Genomic DNA, 21,710 nt, shown 5'->3' on the forward strand with positions numbered 1-21,710 from the left:
CTTTATAGGTAATAACCAACACCTTGTATTGCGCCCGGAAGCGAATAGTTTTACTTATTTTTACACTATCTACAAATAATATTTTTGTGAACTGGAATATTATTATTATTTCTGTATTTGTCATGTTTATTTATTTAATGAACTGTAAGAGTTCTCTGCAATTTTCAAAATTTTCAAAAATGAGACTAAAATGAGATACCTGTTCCAACCAAAGTTAGATAAATACATTGGTATAATCCATTCTTGAATTAGTGCTTCCTTAGCCTGTTTAGTTTTTGTTTTGTTTTTTGGTCTGGAATGTGTTATTTTATATACAGCATGTCTGTTTATATATATAAACTTACCCCCAAAATGGGGGAAATGCAGTTTTAGAGATCATAGTTTTTAAAGGTATTTCAGAGAAGTCAATGGACATTTGGATATTCTGTTTTCTCTTTAACACAATTTTTTGAAATATGCTGTTTAATTTCTTCATGAGAGTACTTGTTTTTTGGTTTCATAGAGGTTTGATATTGGGTAAAACTGAATAGGAAATTATTATTTCAAGATGTTTCTGCTTTTTTCTATAGGTGTCAATTGATGGAAGTGACAATGTTAGCAGCACTGGGATGCTAGGTGACAATGAACAAGATAAAAAAATGCAGGTATATCCTGTTGTATAATTTAATTGATGAGCAATAAGGTATTCTTTTTTTTTTAATGAATGTATACTCCTGAAGAATGCATTTCAGATTAGTTAGATCCCTCACATAGTCATTTATGTCCTGGATTTATGTATTAAAAAGTGTATCTAGGTAAGCTTTGATGGAGTTTAATGGTTTAAAAAAGTTTACATTTTGAGAACTATTAGCATAAGAAAATGGATGGGAAGTGACTCTTTCCCAGCCCTAACCTTCTCCCAAACACCTCTTGAGACATACTCTTGAATGGAGTGGGTTGTGGCATAGAGTAGGGGTGGACAACATTAATCCCCCAGGAGATCAGAGGCTCACACCCCTTCCCCACATTTGCTCCCACCTCCCAATTTTTTTTACCTCCCTCATATGCCCTGGGGGGGGCATTTTCAGTATGTTTTCTGGCCTTTTTGATGTTCCCTTTTAATCCCCTCTGCCTGCCAAATCCACTCAGCCTATGGGGTACCTTAGTGTCTCCAATCCTTAAGAGTCGGCAGAGGCTTAGAGGGCTTGCTGAAGAGTGGAAATTTTGTGAAATTTATTTTCTGCCAACTCATTCCCATCAGCTTTTCTTAGGATCTGAGCCATAATTGCTACGTCCAAACTCTATGATTCAGAATAATCTCTTGGTTTTCTTTTATTTTTATTTTGCATTGGGTCCTGTTTTTACAGTTAAAACTGAAGTTGGACCTAAAATAATTTCAGACACCTTTAAGGAAGGAAATTTCTCATGTAGCTTCCTGGTATTTAGCTACTGAAGCTGCTAGGACAAATGTTGAGTATGCATGCATAATATGATAGGTGATATGATATGATATAATATTGTACCGTAATTATATGATACTATATATTACATGAAAATTTGATCGATGCAACCTGTTTCTGCCAATTTAAAGCAGCTTTTTAATAGTTTTATTGATATGTTACAGTATTTTAATATTTGAATATTTAATATAATGTTGAAGGCCACCCAGTAATGCCGTTATTATCTGGGTAGTTTACAAATGTTGGAATAAGTAAATCCTTTTTCTGCCCATGGAACACTCATTTCATGCAACAAAAACAAGAGAGAAAAGGTTTTCACTATATCTGAATTCCTACAGATAATTTCCTTGCTTTAATATTTTTGGAATGCTCAATGATTTCTATCTTCTGCAATAGAAACAAACAGAGACTGTATCCATACTACAGAAATAATCCAGGTTAACATCACTTTACCTGCCATGGCTCAGTTCTGTGGAATTCTGAGAACTGTAGTATTTAAGACATTTAGCCTTCTCTGTCAGAGGAGCTCTGGGGCCTCAACAAACTACAGTTTCCAGAATTCCATAGCACTGAGACATGGCACTTAAAAAGGTGTCTGCAGTGTGGATGCAGCCATACCTTCACATGACAAAAGAGGACCAAAGTACAGTGGCAGCTGTTCCCTGCTTTCCTGCTTCCAGCATTGCATTTTTGCAAGGTATATATTTCCTTTGGTGTGTCTCTAGTCATCTGTCTTTATCCCCACCTACTCATCCACTCATTCAGGGAGATCAAAACAGCCAGTGATAAATAAGCATGGGAAATAGAGTATGTGATCAAATAGCCAGTGGGGCAAAGTTCTCAGATTCTAGTGTGGCTATTTCCCTGTTTTCAGGAAGAGAAACAAGACTGTTGGCTTGGGTTGGATCATACTCTGTCATTGAGTCCATGAACAATAAGCAACCAAAATGTGTTTTCTTCCACCACCACCCTTCTTGGTCTCATTTGTGCCAACAGCACAGGTATAATTTATACCGTGCTACTTGAGGTGTCCAGTGGCCAAGTAGATATGAACAAAGAAGAGGCTTTGCTTCTCCTGTCCTGCTCTCCTCTTCAGATCTAGATGCTCTTTTCATGTTGAATTTCGTGGGACTTAAACAGTCAAATAATCAAGCATCAATTTGCCATAAGAAGTCACTTGGTAACACCAATAGCAAATCTGTAGCCATAATTACTTGGATGTAAGCCTGATTGCATCCACTTGGAATATACCACATATACTTGTGTACAAGTTGACATTATGTATAAGTCGAGGGAAGGTTTTAGGGTCAGAATCATGGATTTTGGTATGACCCAAGGATAAGTTGAGGATAAAACTTAGGAAGCTATAATAAAGAATCTAAAGGGAACACACCACGTCCTTCCCTCTCTTCTTCTCCAGACCTTACCACCTAACACCACCTCTCTGGTGCTGGAAGAGAAGGCTTTGATATTGGATTGGAAAGGGAAAGAAGTGGATTTAAATGTGGGGTTATTGGAGGAGAAAGGTGTTTTAACATCCAATAGGAAAGGAAGTGGATATAAACGTGGGGTTTGGTGGGGAGAGAAGTCTTTTAACACCGGATTGGGCAGGAAGAGGATTTAAATATGGGTTTTGTTGGGGAGAGAAGTCATTTAACACCGGATTGGAAAGGAAGTGGATTCAAACATGGGGTTTGGTGGGGAGATAAGGTTTTAAACACCAGATTGGAAAGGAACTGTCGAGTCGCTTCTGGCCATAGGTCTGTGGTAATGCGCTCTCCAATGTCCATCTCTTGAAAAAAGAGGATAGGATTACTAGCCACATTAACAAAGGACTCATGGTTAGAAACAAATTAGATCCCTCCCCCCAAAATGTCACAAAATGTTCATAAATCATGTGACAGAAATATTAATATCTGGTAGTTTCACAAATGCAGAATACGTTTTAGAGGCTTAAATACATACTTTGGGGGGTAGTATTTAAAGACATAACCATGTTAGTCTGGATCAGTATGCAAAGGGATCTTTTAGCATCTTTGAGACTGAGAGAAAACTGGGTCTACATGCATGAAGTAGTCCTGCTCATGAAAGTTCATGCTACAAACTTCTTTCTCTCAAGTTAATCTCAAAAATGCTACAAGATCCCTTTACATGCTTTTTGGGGGGTATTGTTGCAGCACACCTCTGTGTAAAAGCTTTTTAGGACCTTACTATAATTTAGCAGTTAAGAAATTAATAAGAAAATATTGAGATTTCTGCTAATGGGACTTTCGGTTTTTGCCAACATAATTCTTCAAGAATGTGTGTGTGTGTGTGTGTGTGTGTGTGTGCATACAAAGAGAATGTTCATGTTGTAATTTCTTTTTTTTTAGATTGTTTTACAAAGCCATAGTACAAGAGTGACCACAAAACAATCAACTGGAGACAAATCTTTCCGGTGTGATTATGATGGCTGTGGAAAACTGTATACTACTGCTCATCATCTCAAGGTAATAACTGGAAGTATTCAGGCCTTCTGGTCACTCTAGGCAATAAGATTGTGGTCAGAAAGTCATGCAAATGTGCCCAAAATTGGATAGATAGCATTTTTAATTTGTATCTTCAACCCAGGGTTTCTTGTGCTCTGGTATGTTAAGAGACCCAGTTCCTTCAGATTTTTTCTTTGCATAGGCAACTTAGGTCCAAACATACTACAGAAATAATCCAGTTTGAGACCATTTTAACTGCCCCAGCTCAATGCTAGGGAATTCTGGGAACTATAGTTTTGTGAGGCAATTGGCCTTCTCTGTCAGAGAGCTCTGGGGCCACAATAAACTACAATTCCCAGGATTCCCTAGCACTGAGCCAGGGCAGTTAAAGCGATCTCAAACTGGATTATTGCTGCAGTGTGTTTTGGATCTTCATTTGGCAGATTAATATATAAAGAATCCTTAGAGAGGTAAGAGTCATCCTGTGCCTACTGGCAGATTGAGTAAAAGGAGTAGAGAATGCCTCAGGGCAGATTTTCATCTGGCCTAAAAGACTGTGATGATGAGGCCATTATGGGGGGTGGGATCCTCCTTAGACTTCACTAGAGAATGATTGGCCAGTTTCCAATTTCCCTTCTTTGAGCAAGGTTCTAGAGTGTGTGGTGGCCTCTCAGTTTCAGAAGTTCGTGGATGAAACCTTATGCAGATCCATTTCATTCTGGTTTCAGGCCTGCCTGTGGAGCAGAGATAGCTTTTTGTCCCTGTTGGTTCTGCTGAACCTCTCAGTGGATTTTCATACCATTATCATGATATCCTTCTGGGTTGGCTCTTTGGGCTGGGACTTTGGAATGCTATTTTATAGTGGCACCAGTCTTTCCTGGAGGGGCAGACTCAGAATGTGGTGCAGAGGGATGCCTGTTCGACACCCTCCCCATTGGCCTATGGTGTCCCTCATGGTTCTGTCCCTCATGCTGTTTAATATCTACATGAAACTGCTGGGAGAGGTCATTCATAGTCTTGGGGTTCAGTGTCACCATCTGATCTCAAGGAAGGTGTTTCTGTACTAAACTAGTGTCTGTTATCAGTAATGGACTGGATGAGAGTGAACTACAGTCGTCCCTTCCCTTACGCGGGGATCCGTTCCGGACACCCACCGCGTAAAGGAAAAACGCGGTTGCTCAAGCCCCATTCAAATGAATGGAGCTCGTGCCCACAGTGGTAGAGCACGGGACACACACCAAGGGAGCGCGCACCATTGTTTTCTTCCGGTGTGTGGCTCCCATCTTTCTGGCACGGCTTCCAGCATATAAAGCGGGCTCACCGTAATTGAAACAATGTAGATAGTATACAGGTGCTTTTGTTAAGTCAGAAGGCAGATCAGAATTCAGTCTGTGCTGGGTGGGGTTACACTTCCCCTGAAGTTTTAGGTTCACAGCTTGAACTCAGAACTAAGCCTAGATGCTCAGGTTTCAGCAGTAACCAGGAATGTGTTTGCACAGTTAAAACTAGTGTGCCAGCTGCACGTGTTCCTTGAGAAGTTAGGTCTTGCTACAAACCTTTACATCTCGTTTGGACTACTGTAACATATTGTACAGTATTGGACATGGGGCTGCCTTTGGAAGCTATTAGGAAACTTCAGCAAGTCCAAAATGCTGTTGTCAGGGTGTTAACCAGGACTGGCTATAGGGATCATGTAACTTTTAAAATCTGTTTTAACCCTGTTTATAAAATAATACTGTGATTTATTTATTTTTAACTTTTTGTAACTTAATATTTTAGCTTGGTCTTTTAAACATTATTGCAAGCTGTTTTGTATCCCATATTGGAAGATGGGATAATTAAAGTGCAGTAATGGGGAAAATATCAAGATGCACTTCAGCATGTCTGTGTTGTGACTAAAACTGCAGATTTAATTTGCAAAGATGGCTGAGGGCTAGTTGAGTGAACACTAGTCTAGCAGAAGCTGTCTTGAATCTAAACCTCTCAGCCAGGGGATGCAGGAAATTAGAACAGCCCTGGCCTAACATGGTGTCAGCATAATGACTAGGTTTTGGGGCTGGAGGAAGTTTGGGTCTGATGCAACTGAGCTTCTCCACCAAAGCACTCCTTTACTCCCTTTTTGGCTGTTCTACTGGCTGAGATCAACCAGCAGAGCAATTTGACTGACACAGGGCATTATGCAAGCATAAGAATAGTTCAGTGGGGACAAGAGACTTCATCTTATTCCTTCTCCTCTTACAGTCAGCACATCTTTAAGTTATGATTGCTGTGTGACCCCCTTTTAACAAATGTTAAGAGCCTGAATGTTTTGTGACTACCAGTGTCTTTACACATGATGCTGAGTGTTTGTAATAGCAGCCAAGTTGTGCACACAAAGCAGCTGGTTAAGAAGGGTCTTGTAGATCCTGTTTCAGCTTCCCATTCAACACAGGATCCTTTGCCTTTTGCTGTTTATATGTGTATTAGGGCTTCTTGAAAAGATTACATTTTCAAGTGGGGGCAAGTGGTAGGGATAGTGAAAGGTTACATATTTGCAGAATAAACACATTAAAAATAACATTTTCAACAGGTACATGAAAGGTCACACACAGGGGATCGGCCATATCAGTGTGAACATCCAGGTTGTGGAAAAGCATTTGCCACAGGTAAGGTCATAGAATTCTTAATGTGCTTTTTTTTATGAGAACTTGCAACTGCCTTTCTTACTGATTTTTTTAGTCTAAAAAAAAATAAAAGAACAAAATATACACATTAGGCAAAAAAAATAATCCCTCAGATGTATCATTAGATGTTGGGTTGAGTAATGATTTGTATCACGATGATGTGTTTAACATTTATTTGTTCAATAGTTGTCATTCAAAACAGTGGATGTCCTGAACTGATCTTCAGACAGGAACAAAATATAAAAAAGTGATTATGAAATGACATAACTGCATTGGTATAAAAAGATGATTAAGAAGTGATTAACACTGTACTGTCAATTATACCCTGGCCATTTTTGGCCTTCAGGTATTTTATACTTTAAAACATTAATACCATCTTTTTCAAGGTTATGGACTAAAAAGCCATGTCCGAACCCACACTGGAGAGAAGCCATATCGATGTTCAGAAGAAAACTGCACAAAGTCCTTCAAGACTTCAGGAGACCTACAGAAACACATCAGAACACACACAGGTACACTTTTTTATTTTAGTGCAGACAGTTTTTGTTAATCTGTTCATAGTAACAAATTTTGGACAGAAGACGGGCTTTTAATGGGATCAATTTGATCACAGTTTGACTTGTTGTGACTTCACGGTAAGCCTGTTTTCCTACCTGTTCCAGCAATTCCATTTGAAGCTTAAAGCTGCAATATTATACACAGCAGAGAGTAACTCCAATTTGGTCAATGGGTTGTATGTCTGAGTAGACATATATAGGATTGCATTGTTAATTCTTTTTGCACAATATTTTCAAACTGCATACCTTAATTATCTCATTACAATGCACATAATAAACATTTAAAATTGCAGAAAGCAGTCTAAACCCATAATAAACACAAAGAGCAATAAAATTTAGTACTACCAGTAATGATCATCATCATGTTTCTTTAAAAACACGGGAAGAGGGAGTTGTCACATTACTGAAGCATATGTGGTAAAATTTGTTGCCAGATGGATTTATCTGGAAGGCTGTTCTGCAACTGGAGGTCATCATGAGAAAACCCCTCTCTCATTTGTTATCTTCCTCATCTCTAAGATGAGGAGATACTATGGATGCACCTCCATAAATTATTATAGCATCTGAGTAAATTGATGTAAGAGAGAGGTGTGCAGGCCTTTAAAGGGGAAAACTGGCACTTAACATTAACAATCCCTCTCCTGTATCTTGTACAAGTTACTGTTTCTAAATAATTTTATACTCCCACACCCAGCATCTTCTTGTAATCTAATTAGGACCTTACCAGAATGCTCAGTACTTTTTGCTATTATGTGCCATCAAGTCATTTCTGACTTAACAGAGACCCTAGGCTGATTCTATCAGGAGGGTTTCTTGGCAAGATTTGTTGGGGGGGGTGGGGTTGCCCTTGAGTGGAGATTTGAGCCCTTGAGTGGAGATTTGAGCCCTTGAGTGGAGATCTGAGCCCTTGAGTGGAGATTTGAGCCATCATATCCAGTCTTAGTCCAATACTCAACCACCACACATGCACAGTACAGAGGGATGCATTTCTAAAATGGTTAGTTTCTTGGTTCATATGATATAATATTTCAGGAAGAGGTTAATTTGCTTTATGGCATCCAAAGAAAAACAAATAATCAGCAGCTATAATTCCCAACATCCTTTACAATTGCACAACATCCAATCCAATCAAGTTTATATACGTTACTTCTATCTGTCTCTAATGTATACACATTACATCTACTTCCTCCACAAATACTGAGACTTCATCTTCTGGTAGGACTCCTTCATACATTTTTGGCAGCAATTGTGCTCTAATTGAGAGCAGCCATCAGTCATAGTGTTAGTAAGTATATCTGTGTAATACAGATGTATGTAAATATGTTATGGTAATGCATTTCAGTACATTGTTAAGCGCTCTCCATTATATTTATGTGCAAAGCAGCTGTTTGTTACTCTTTAATGTCAACATGTACTCTGTTTTACTGTCCCAATACAAAAATCACTGATATTTATGGTTTACATTCCCTTTCCTTATGTTGCCAAACTCATCTCTTCACTTTTTGTTGTACACCTAAAGACTAATCTATGCTACGGTAGCAGCACAACCTATATGTTTGAATGGGGGCTTGTGCTGAACCCATATAAAGTGGGATGGGGACAGCTGAAAACAAAAAACAAAAAAAGTGCAGGTGATAGACAGGCAACTTGCAACCCTCTAGATCAGGGGTAGGCAACCTTTTTGAGTCGGGGGCCGGGTTGCTGTCCCTCAGACAACTGGGGGGGGCGAAGCCAAAAAATAAATAATTAAATATTTCTTCAAAACATTAAATAAATAAATAAATAAATAAATAATTCCTACATACGCTGCACACATCATATTTTGAAGTAAAAAACAAAATGGGAACATATACAATATCTAAAATGAAGAACAAGAACAAGTAAAGTTAAATAAACAAACTTTATTCGGTATTAAATAACATTCTGCGTCGATCTTCCTCTTAGCGGCAGCCTTTTTGGACATCATTGTTACCTAGGAGTAGTTAGCTAGCTGGCTGGCTGGCTGGTTAGTTAGCTGGCTGGCTGGCTGGCTACCGTGCTACCGCTCGCTCTCTTCTCTCTTGTGCGCTCCCTTCCCGCTCTTCTATTTATAGGGCAGAGGAGGAGGAGGGCGGAGGGCGAGGTGGAGGAGGTGGCGTGTGCTGCGCTGCGCATGCGCACGGCAGCTGCAGCCACCAGCACCGCCATTTTGAATTCCCCTCCCCAAAAAAACTGGCCCCAGGCCCCGTACAGGCCTGCCGCAGCCACTGGAGCCTTCCAGGAGCTCTCTGGCGACCACAACGGGCCTCCTACAGGCCCGCCGCGGCCCCTGGAGCCCTGCTGGAGGGCTCTGGCAACTGCAACGGGCCTCCTACAGGCCCGTCGCTGTGTTCTAAAATGGCGGCGAAGTCTCGCGCGACCTTTCCCATCCTGCCCCGCAACAGGAAAGGTCATGCGAGACTTTGGCCACCATTTTAGAACTCAAAATGGCGCCCGGAGCGGCGTGGAAGCTGTGGCGAGGGCGGCAATCGGCAGCAGGACCGGGCTGGGGCCGGTCCCAAGGCCTCGCCAGGCCAGATCCGGCCCATGGGCCATAGGTTGCTGGCCCCTGCTCTAGATGATGTTGGGCTGCAACTCACATCATCCCATAGCATTGTCTGTGCTAGCTAGGACTTATGGGAATTCTGGTCCAGCAGCATCTGGAGGGCACAACCTGCCCACTCAATGATAGTGGATAGTGAACCCTTTGCCTGCCTGCTGTGTTTTGCTCACAGCTCCTCTCCCCAGCACTCTTTCTTTCAGCAGGGTTTGTTTCCAGGCTTAGAGCCCAACTGAGAAAAAACAGTTGGGGGAGGGAGAATACAGCATAAAACTCCCATACACTGTTAAAAGTTCTACACCTCCACAAAAACATAGTTCTCTCCTGTTCAATTTAGCTCATAATGTAGTACTCTAGTTTACAACTGCTGTGGAATTTCTTTGGAGGATGAAGAAGGGCTCATGAGAATGAGAAAGGCAAGTATATTGTGATTTGGATCTTCTTCTTTAGAGTCCAGCTTTTGACTTTTAATATAACTGTGTCCCGCCTGCTTGTGCTTTCGGAACAAATAGAAGAGTTTCAATGACAGGATTTGCAAACCGGTTGTGTAGCATTTTTTAACAATGCTATTATTTAGATTTAGATGAATGGCCGCTGTTGGATGGATCTAAGTGTAAATCAGTTATTTTCTGACTTCAGCATGACACAGTGCTAAGTAATTTATGCATCTTTTTGGCAGGAGACTGGTAAACCTTACTTAAGGAAATTATTTCACCAAAAAACTAAAAGTTACCTTTCAATAAATAATTTTAAGGCTTTTTCCTTAACATGAGTAGTCAGGTGTTTAATAGCTATATCAGTAATACATTGAATTATAAAAATTGTGCTTTCACCCACCCCTCTTAGGCTTCTCTTTGTGGCATGACAGTATACAGAGAATCGACAGGTCTTAGCAAAAGCCCATGAGAAAATACAGCACAGGAGCATGAGGGTATGCCAGCAATGTAACATTAATTGTAGGGTTATTACTCATTATAGCCATGTATAAGATAGTCCTATGTAAGTCAGACAGGGAACAGATTTTTTTCCTTTGAATAGCAGCATGGGTGAGTTTAATACTAGTCATTTAATCTATATACCAAAGACATCTAGATATTCTTGACCATTAGTCCTCATCATTAGCTATTCTGGTTAGGACTAATTGGAATTTCAGGTTAGGGCTAACTGGAATATTAACCAATATATTAACCAATGCTGTTGTATAGTATTATTGGGTTTACAGATGGAACATTGCTTAATATTTGTCATGACCACAGTTCACAAAACCATGCAGTTACCAAAATGGTTTTTTTTTGTTGTTGTTCTGAAGCAGCAATTCTTCGTGCTTCATGACAAACCACACTGAAACTTTGAGCATATTTAAATGGTATAAGAGAAAGGGTCTGCTGATACAGTTGAAGAAGATGAATATTGTGCTGCTCCTGAAATTCAGAAGCTCACCCTATTAATGTTCTGGATTGTAGTCTGTGTCTAAAAGATTTGCTCCACAGTTTTAAAAGTAGTTTAAAAGTAATGTAAAATGGTAGAAATGTTTGTTTAAAAGGGCTCTGTGCATTACACATTGCGTGCAAAATGCTTACCTCAAATCCCCACCACCACCGCCCCTCCAATTTTAAAAATATTTTTCCATTTGTTGAGTATCAGAACAGCATTTATTTATGAAAAAGGCATAATTCACAAAACAACCTAAATAATGCAGCTAATGGGTAGCTCATCAGTTTCTAATGACTAATGATAGCATATGTGTACAGTAGAATTTCTCTATCAGCATTGTCTACACTAGCTGTAATTGATACTGAACTTGCAAGCCACACTAAAACACTGCCAAGTTTATTAGTTTGATAGAGAGGATATAAAAATTGGTGAAATATAAATTAGCAAGAACTGCATATGTTTTGCTGCAAATATGAACGTGGGTTAAAGCCATTATGTTCCCTGAAATAAATATACACAGGATTAAACTATAAGTACTAGTAAGTTTAATGACAAGTCAGTCCCACAAAATTCAAAGGGCTACTTTCTAGTACTTAAAATTGTACCTGTAATTAGCTTTGTAACTTTGCACATTCTGCTTAGTAATAGTAATAGATGTAGTATCAAATTTTTGAAACACAACTGAACTTAGGCCTCATATGATTTTTAAAAATCTGATTTGCCTGTCTTTACTTTTGTATTTCTAGGTGAAAGGCCCTTCAAATGCCCCTTTGAAGGATGTGGTAGGTCATTTACAACATCTAACATCAGAAAGGTTCACATCAGGACACATACAGGGGAAAGACCATATTATTGTACAGAGCCAGGATGTGGGAGAGCATTTGCGAGTGCAACTAATTACAAGAATCATGTGAGAATACATACAGGTATTTAAATCATACTTCATAGCATTTTACATCAAGCTGTATCTCTAAAAACTTCTACCCAGTTGAGTGTCAGATATAATAACTTAAGTCTTCCTGCAAAAATAAGAGACCCTTCATACTTCTCTTAATTCTGGATTCAGAATGTTTTCTCATTATTATTGGAGGCAATGAAGAAAATGCAAAATAACATTAATGTAGCTCTAGCCAATACATTTCTATACCACTTATCATTGAACTAGCACTCCCTAACCAATGTGTAAGCCAATTGCCCCCAACAATCTGGGTACTCATTTTACCAACCTATGAAAGGATGGAAGGCTGAGTGGACCTTGGAGCCCTGCTCTAGGATCGAACTTACAACGTTGTGGCTGCAATACCAGCATTTAACCACTGCAGCACCAGGGCTCCTTCTGTAACAGAGGCCGAGGGCTAGCCCAAAGACTGTTATACTAAATGGAAATGTTAAATATCTAGTTATAGACTGTAGACTTGAACTTTCAGAGCTTTGACAATTGTGTCGTGTGGAAAGGTTGTGGAACAGTTGAGAACATGTGTACATGCATTGTACTTCATTTTACCCTAATGATGAGGTGGAGAGGATTCAACTGGGATTGGATTAACTACACGGGCGTGCCATATGTGCCTTTCTGCATACACTGAAAGCCGCGCCCGAAGAGCCCGTCGCGCACCCTGAAAGAACTAGTGGGGTGTGCGCTGCGGGCATGAGCCCCATTACTTCCAGTGGGGCTCCAGAACATGCAGAATTCCCCTTACGCGGAGGGATCCGGAATGGATCCCTCTGCGTAAGGGGAGGGCGCACTGTAATAGCTCAAAAGGTCTTGGCCAAGTCGCTGTGATTTTTGTAATTCTACAGTGGTTCTGAAGACACCAGTAGAAGATTACTGTTGTAGGATTTCTTTGCAGCAGTCTCCTTCTCCTCCTCCTGCTTAAATTTGTGGGGATAGAGCTAATAGGACCAGGGTGAAACTGCACAAAATTTGAAATGCATGCTGAGTACTGGCCATTTTCTTGATTCAGTTTTTGTGGTTTGTTTGTTTTATTTTGTTTTTTAGAAATGTAACCATATGGGACTCTGAAATGGATCAGGGATTGCAATGCATGGAAAGCAGAAATGTAATATTTTCTTATCCATGTTGGTTTCAATCCTTTCCTCTCTGTGCTTATTTTCTATACAAAATTTCCCCATATCTGCTATATCTTTGGAAAATATTTGGTACAAATTGATACCCTTTTCCAGCATTCCTTAGTCCCAGTTCAAGACAGGACTCTATAGGGTTGTTTATACTATTTTAAAAACTCTCATTCACTTAGAATTGGCAGTGATCTGAATACATGACATTTTGACCAGTTTGTAGTGGATATTAGGCTTTTAGGTGCCTTTTCTCTGGATTTTCCTGAAAAATGGCTGTGTAAGCAGCGGATTTACATTGGCAATAGAGAGAGGAATTTGTGTCACACTTTTTTTAAAACATGGAATGAAATAAGTTGTATGATAGTTGCTCTGTGGGGATGTGGAATGGGGAAAGGATCATATATTAAAGGAAAAGTGCCTAATTAGTATTTTGCAGGAAACATAGAAACTATCTTCTGCTTCCATTATCTAAAGCATGCTTCTGCTGTCATTTTAATATAAATTTTAAAATAATCATGGTTTTTTTCAATACTTATATCTTCCTACTTAGGAGAGAAGCCTTATGTATGTACTGTCCCCGGCTGTGATAAGCGATTTACAGAATATTCCAGTTTATACAAACATCATGTTGTACACACACATTCCAAACCTTATAATTGTAATCATTGTGGGAAAACATACAAACAGATTTCTACACTTGCAATGCACAAGCGGACAGCACACAATGACACTGAGCCAATAGAGGAAGAGCCAGAAACATTTTTTGAGCCACCTCCAGGTATGGGATTATCATTGTCCATTCAGTTTTTCCCATATTAACAATCTGAACTATTAATCTTTATTTTCAACTCATAACATCTTAACATGGACGTTAAAACATTAGAAAAAGAAATGTAAATGCTTTATTTGTACCTACCTTCAAGCTTCTGTGGGAGCTTTCAAACAAAAGGTATCTGTATTCTTAAAATTTGTAGGATAACAAATTTTGGCATTCAAAAGTCTTCAGGGCAGAAATTGAATGTAAATGTTCTTTTGTCTCTTTTTAGTCTTGTGATTCATTTACTCTGTCTTGTATAGATTTGATTCATTCAATATTCAAAATATTTATTAATCACCTCTCAGTGTAGCTGAGGTCTGAGCTTGGGAAATTTAATTTGCTCCATCCCCCTCATGTTTGCTAGGAGATTCTTGGAACTGTAATCCAAAAAAGTAATTTTTCAACGTGCTAGTTTGCTGTGATTTTCCTTTTTAAATTGTGGAAGTTATACTGTCTAGCTTGTCCCATTCAAAACACATAATTAACAGATACTTTCCATGCACAGGAGCACTGATGAATTAAGAATCATTTTATTTTTCATACTTTAAACAATATACAACAGACAATGAGAGTTTGAAAGTGGAACACTAAAGTACCATAAAGCAGGGCCATACAATTTTCACTATTGTTTAATTTGGCTAATCTCCCTTTTTAAAATCTCATTTTAAAGCCTTTTAAATTAGAGGCCACATTTACCACATTTCTGGCAACTAATTCTTCTAAGAGTCTTTTCCATCATGTGAAAAAGCACTTCTTCTTGAAGCTAATACTTCCAGTCAAAAGTGATTTTATAATCCACTAAAGTGGTAGAGAGAGGAGAAATAATCTGTTTTCTTTCCCTATACTGTGTATACATTTATAAACCTCTAATATGCCCTCTTATTGTGTAGTTTCCTCCAAATTACAAAGACCAGACACTTTAGCTTTTCTTTGCTTCATCCCTCTCATTTTGGATGCATTATTCTGCATTTATTCTAGTCCCACAATCTCCTTTTTGAGGTGGAGTGACCAGGCTTATAGACAATAGCTTAGATCCAGGTTCTTTTCCATCTACAGGAGCATTCCCTGAAGAGACCTTACGTTCTGTTTATAGGGAATGAACAAGGAAGTAATATTGGCTGATTTTTCTGTCTCTATGTAGTCTTGGTATCAAGACATCCCACACAGTTGAGGACCCTCTAGAGCAAATTTTCAAAGTGAAATGGAGTGCTCTGGATGGTAATGGTGGGGAATCAACAACAACAAAAAGCCCCTTCCCTCATTCTATCAGCAGAAATGCTGTGCTGGGCTGAAAGAATACCAGGGGCAAAAGGAATCCTTCCATTTTGAAAGGCCCATACATTTATTCCTTGTGTAGATTTTTTGTTGATTCTATATATAGAGCTGATTAGAGCACCAAAATGGCAAGTGACGTTCAGTGTTACTAAAAGAGTTATAAAAGAGAGGGCAGGGAAGGGGTGGTGATGGAATTTAAAGTTCTCACACAAACTCATAGGGCCCGAACGTACAGTAGTTTCCTATAAAATAGATCTTGGGGTTGCAAAACAGTCTTATTCAGGGATTAAGATTCTATAGTGTTCTAACTTTCCTATGTCAACAGATAAAGTTTTGGGAAATGTAATTTTATTCAGCTGATAGAACTGATAAACAGAGCTGATAGAACAGACAGAATATTCCACAAGAGCTGATTGTTCATTGACACATTTATAACTATTTAGCTGGTTAGAGCTTCACTTCTAACCTTACCTGTCAGCTGGTAAGGGGACACATACACCAGTTTTAGGCTGGAGTATGTACCCCTATTTTCTTTTTGTGTTTTGGAAATGGAATGCTTTACTCAAGCAGGAACTGCTTCTGGATCTTGGTCTCTTTTGCAAACACAGGGAGCATTTCCATTTCCAGAAATCTCAGTCTGCTACCCTGAATAATTTAATTGCATTACTTTATTGTCCATCCCTTACTCAGGAATGCAAACTGAAATATCATTGGTCCCAATACAACATTGGATTCCACCTTCTGTTTCCCCTTTTTCCAAAGTTACCCATTTTCCTCCATTGTATTTTACTCCTGCTAGCTCTCTAGGTTTTCCCCCCGAAAACTTGTTATACTCACAATAGGAACTTTATAGCCATAGCTGTTCTTCCTATTGCTGATAAAATACACTCGTCCCTCCAGATTTGCTGGGGTTGGGGGCACAGGGTCTCCATGAATGTGGAAAAACTGCAAATAACAAAAATACTATGTTTTTACCCGAGAGAACACCTCTCAAGGACTCTCTAGGTCCTTCAGGGCAACTCTATGCTCAACATCTGCCAGACACTGACCATAGAATTGCGCTGGAGGAACTACAAGTGCCTAGTGGAGTGTTCTCTCTAGAAATCTCTAGGTCCTTCAGTGCATCTTTTTGTTAAAGTTGACCATAGAGTTGCGCTGGAGGACTTAGATATTTCTAGAGAGAACATATTAATAAAATCTGTGAATAATCAGATTCACAAAAGTCAAAGCCACAAATGTGGAGGGATGAGTGTAAACACTTAAGCCCTGTTAAAGTAAATAGTTGGGGTCTGATGCCTACATGCAAAAGAAAGGTGAGAATGAATATTTGTATTTCACTTCAATTAAACATTTTTTAGATACTGCACTAGTACAGAACCTATGACACAATGCAGGCTTTTTTTCATTGGAGGGAAATATGTTTGTTAATAATTTTTTGAATAAACTACTAACAGTATTTTATGCCCCAGTGCTAGTAGGCATAGATTAATGTTTAACAAAAAATAAATTATTATTATTATTATTAATCTTTATTTATATAGCGCTGTAAATTTACACAGCGCTGTACATACAATCATACTGCTAGCTTATTTTAGATTAAAACCTATGAAAATACAATATAAAAGCTAGCTTGCTTGTTTTATTTTGTATGCAAAGAAAATAGCTTCATCTCATTTTTAGTGTAGACTTCATAGGAACTAAGTCCATCTTCCTTTAATTAAATAGGTCAAGGTGATGATGTTCTCAAAGGACCTCAGATAACTTATGTAACAGGTGTTGAGGGAGAGGATGTCGTTTCTGCACAGGTTGCTACAGTGACACAGACAGGACTAAGCCAGCAAGTGGCACTTATCTCCCAAGATGGAACCCAACATGTAAGTACTGGTCGTGTTAAAGCCATACCAACAAAATAGAAGGTCATGGCTGGCATCCTGTTGGTGAATTACAATGGTGTAAGTTGAGCAGATCATTTTTTTCATTGTTGCAGAAGTTGGATTTTACAGCAATGACATCATCTGCAAGGACCCCCAGGCTGACAGCCTCTTAAGGTCCCTGCAGATGCCTGCCAGTAATAGGAAGGTAGCTAAATGTTTGTCTGCTGTGCTGACTATCAACTGGGAAATGGCCAGCTTTGAGGGAGCCCTGCAAATTAGAAAATACAAGTTGGGGGAACTGGATGAAAGACTGTCATAGCTGCATCTTGTAGTTACTTCAGGATTGCAAACAATGCCAGACTGCATCTGATTTTTCCTTTTAGGTACCCTTTTGGATTGTATACAAATATTAGAAAACCTAAATAAAGATTAGCTAGCATATGTTTAGTTTAAAATGTGTATTCTACTTTAAAGTGTTAGACAGTGAATTTATTCTGACCCTGAAATGTTTTAAGCATTAATTAGTGAAAGGGTCCTACAAAAAATAGGTGTCATATGGCCATAGAGCTTGTTATAGAGAACTATTTTAGACAAGTAGAATTAGGAGAAGGGGTGGTGGTCAAGTAATATTATATCTGTCTCTGGAGAATATCTCCCTAGACTCTTTTTTTTTTCTTGTTGTTTTATTTGACCAGCAGATAACTGATGAGTGAGTGGAATATATTAAAATTTATTTGCTTCTGTAATTCAAATCTGGCACACTAAAAAAATAAATATATGACCATCCTAATGGGAAAACATCTAAGGGTTTCAGTTCTTTTTTCTTTGTTTAGTGCTAGTAATCTGTATTTTAATGGTTACTTTCTTTCTTTAATTCTCACGTGGAAAAATTCACATAATTCTAGCTGGAAATGCATAATGTATGAGCTAGTTTTTGATACAGATGTAATGCTGGTAATGGAATTAAACAATCATATTCTGTTTCAGGTTAACATATCCCAAGCTGACATGCAGGCCCTTGGAAATACTATCACCATGGTAACACAAGATGGCACCACTATCACAGTCCCTGCCCATGATGCAGTTATGTCTTCTGCTGGAACACATTCTGTTGCAATGGTCACGGCAGAAGGCACTGAAGGACAGCAGGTGAATGCCTGTTAAATATATGATAACAATATATTTGTATATGAAAAGGCACAAAGTGGTATCATCTATACAGGCAACAGTTTACTAAGAATTGTAACATTTTTGCCTAAACTTCTACTGCTCTTAAGTCCCTGGCACAAAAGAGTTCAGAGAATGTTCTTATCTGCTCAGTTAAAATCTGCCAGTTTAGTAATGAGGATGTAGCTTTGGAAATACCCAGTGTTGGACTTGTACTGGTAAACACTATAATCTGCCCCAAATGGGACGGGCATTTCTCCCCTCCAGGGTATTCCCTGCACACTCCCAAAACTAGTTGGAAGGATATGAAACCCTTGGATCCAGTTTCAGAGCAGCATGGAGAGATGGAGGGAGCAGGGAAATGAAAGAAAGTTGTGTGACATTCTGTAGAATGCTAGTTTAACATTGAATTCAGGATCTTCTCAGCAAGATGTATAACCTCAAAGCTATACTTTCTAGGTTATGATGTTTTGTGGTATGTTTCCTAGTGAACAATATATACTGATAGAAAGCTGATGTCTGCTGCTGCTGCATTTGCATTGTTGAAATCACCTGCCAGGTACAGAATGATTCAGAGGCAAGGCAGAATACAGAGTAAATTGCACATTCTCTGAATGGCTTGTAGGAGCACTCCACTTCACTGTTAGGTTTAATCCTCGTGCTCCCCATCACATGCAGGGATACTTCAGACTCTAACTTCTTTTATCGTTAATGACTGTTTTCTCCTCTACCCTCAACTCAGTTTTTACAAATCCTACCTTGCCAGCTAGATGTGTTTTCCTGCCTTCACTAAGTATGTCAGCGAAGTTAAGTAGTTAAAATGGAGAATGGGCAGAAGAGTAAAAAGCGATTAGAGTTACAGGAGAACCTAGTAACTAATGAACAGCTATCAGTTACTGCTAGAGGCAGTAACTGAAACGTGCCTCTTGTAGACAGATAGGATTCATGTACACTACTCCTTTAGATACAGGGTTTTACCTAAATATTGGGCCTTATGCTCTACTTAAAGCACACTCTACCATTTAAAGAATGATGAGAAAAATCCATGAATTTTAAAAAATATCTTAAGGAATAAATTAGTTTTACAATATTTAGAAAGATTTTGTGTTTGTTGCAAAGGTTGCCATTGTGGCTCAAGATCTCGCAGCATTCCATAGTGCTTCACCAGAAATTGGACATCAGCAACACGGACATCACCTAGTCTCTGCAGAGTCTAGGCCTATTACATTGCTAGCAACATCCAATGGAACACAAATTGCAGTACAGGTAATTAGGATATTCTGATGTAGGCCTTGCTAACGTTTGGTATTTATTTTTCATATTTAGCTCTTTAATCCCCCCTCCCACTTTTAACCATTGTAGGCTTTGCTTTTACTCCCCAGTATGTTTGTTTCATTCTCAGTATAATTGCGTATAGAGATGTATTTGAGGATGTTGTATAAATTATGATTTTTAAGATATTTTCTTGCTGTAACACAGGAGCAGGCAACTGTCCAGTTTCCAGGAGCCACTTTATTTTCTTCAGAGAAATAGGGGTCTAGTGAGGGACTAGAGAGGCGGCAAAAGGGGTCCAGATGACACATGTGGTTTACATTCTGCACTTTCCCCATTACTGTTCTAATTAAATACTTTTTGGTAAGACATAGTCTTATTAAAAAAAAATTGTTACAGTGAAATACAAAATCTTCAGTGTGGCCCCAGAGTTGTGTGAGCAAAGGTCTGTGGACTAAATGTAGTGTACATCCCAATTGGAATCACCTCATTGAAACTGTTGGGACTTAGATAAATGGTGACTGGCAGGTCCCATTAATTTCTATGTAGCTGAACTAAAGAAAGAATTTAGTAATCTTACAAATGCATTTTTCTTTAAAAAGTGGCATCAGATTCTATATCCCTTGCGCAGTATGCCAAGAACTATGCCAGTTGCTAAGAAATAAGCATTTAAAAGAAAAATAATATTTCATTGTGCTCTCTCAGTATGAAAATGTGTATGTATATCTTACATATGATTCATCAGAGTTTTATCCACCTCATGTATGGTATTCTTTATTGAATGGATAATGAACATTGTCATATTCCTCATCAGTTGTTACTAATGCTTAGAAATGGTGTAATGATAATGGTCTCGATTAGACAATTGTGTGACTGCTACTACATTCATAAAGGGACAGCAGTATCACACTTCCGTAGAGAATATCTGCACGCTTTTATAACAAAATTCTTTTGAAAATCAAGCACATGTGTTCCTTCTGCTGAGAGGTGGAAAATATAATCCATGTCTATTGGATCCTGGTAACTGGCTGTTACAGTTGCTTAAATATGATAGTTATATTTTCATTTCATTTCTTTTAATTTCTAATGTATTGAAACACATAGCATGTGTTTTAAAATACTTTGTTTTAGTTTTGCTGCAGAGACTGCATTTAAGCATATCATTTCATTTATTTCAGCTTGGAGAACAGCAGTCTTTGGAAGAAGCCATTAGAATAGCGTCCAGAATACAACAGGGGGAAACACCTGGAATTGATGATTAACTCCTGACATGGCTAAAGGAACAATAGAAATAATTATATCTTGCTTTCAGTCAACAATTGCCAGATGAAATCCATGCAAAATTTGATGTGTTCTTACTCACTAATACCCTTCTCACCAGAGTGAAGAACATTTTGTGTGTATACTTTTTATGTACATGAACCTTGGGGAATAGATGATTTTCATCTATTAAGACTTATTCTCTGCCCAGGACTATGGAATTAGGATTTTATATTAAATTTTCTTGCTTATACTTACATCATATTCCAAATCAGACTACAGACAAGCAAAGGGTACCATAGAAATACTGGGATGAGTTTTAAAGTCACACAAAAACAATGAAGGAATTACTGAATATTTCAGATATCTAAACCACAATAACGATAATCATTTCAAAAATCCTTTGCAGGCTGAACAATTTTAATTGTTTCTCATATAAAGTTCTGAATTTTTAAACCTTTGTAAATATTACATTTGGAATTGTGTTTCATGCACAAGTTGGAGATTCATCTTCTTTAGCTTTTCCCTCCTTCCTCTTTGACTGTAAATACAGACTGTTCATGCTGGAAGTCTAACGATATTATCTCAATTGGATTATGTACAAAAGCAAAGCTTTGTTTGTTCAATATTAAAGAAAGTAAATCTGATGTTTCTGACTCTTGCCTATCAGCATCCTATATTTCAGTGTTCCCAACCTTTGGTCCTCCAGATGTTTTGGACTTCAGCTCTTGTAATTCCTTTTAGCCAAGTTGGCTGGGGTTTCTGGTATCTGAAGTCCAAAACAAATGGAGGGCAAAAGTTTGGGAACCACCCCTTCCGTTCTCTAA

The 21,710-nt window shown here is 38.5% G+C and overlaps 1 protein-coding gene across 4 annotated transcripts in view; it reads left to right on the top strand.

Annotated features, from left to right (window-relative positions):
- ZNF143 (zinc finger protein 143) overlaps positions 1–21,530 on the top strand; it is a 41,037-nt gene extending 19,507 nt beyond the window's left edge. For all 4 annotated transcript variants that reach the window (XM_089521154.1, XM_089521155.1, XM_089521156.1 and 1 more), the window contains exons 7-16: positions 570–644; positions 3,812–3,928; positions 6,477–6,552; positions 6,957–7,082; positions 11,886–12,065; positions 13,769–13,996; positions 17,036–17,184; positions 18,172–18,333; positions 19,471–19,617; positions 20,802–21,530. In XM_089521154.1, coding sequence (XP_089377280.1) covers positions 570–644; positions 3,812–3,928; positions 6,477–6,552; positions 6,957–7,082; positions 11,886–12,065; positions 13,769–13,996; positions 17,036–17,184; positions 18,172–18,333; positions 19,471–19,617; positions 20,802–20,885 — 1,344 coding nt within the window. In that variant the 3' untranslated portion in view covers positions 20,886–21,530. The remainder of the gene's footprint in view (positions 1–569; positions 645–3,811; positions 3,929–6,476; positions 6,553–6,956; positions 7,083–11,885; positions 12,066–13,768; positions 13,997–17,035; positions 17,185–18,171; positions 18,334–19,470; positions 19,618–20,801) is intronic.
- Positions 21,531–21,710: the final 180 nt, after the last annotated feature.

This window comes from Sceloporus occidentalis, unplaced genomic scaffold, assembly GCF_023333645.1.
Source record: "Sceloporus occidentalis isolate IW3139 unplaced genomic scaffold, rSceOcc1.0.p SCAF_4, whole genome shotgun sequence".
Taxonomy (NCBI): domain Eukaryota; kingdom Metazoa; phylum Chordata; class Lepidosauria; order Squamata; family Phrynosomatidae; genus Sceloporus; species Sceloporus occidentalis.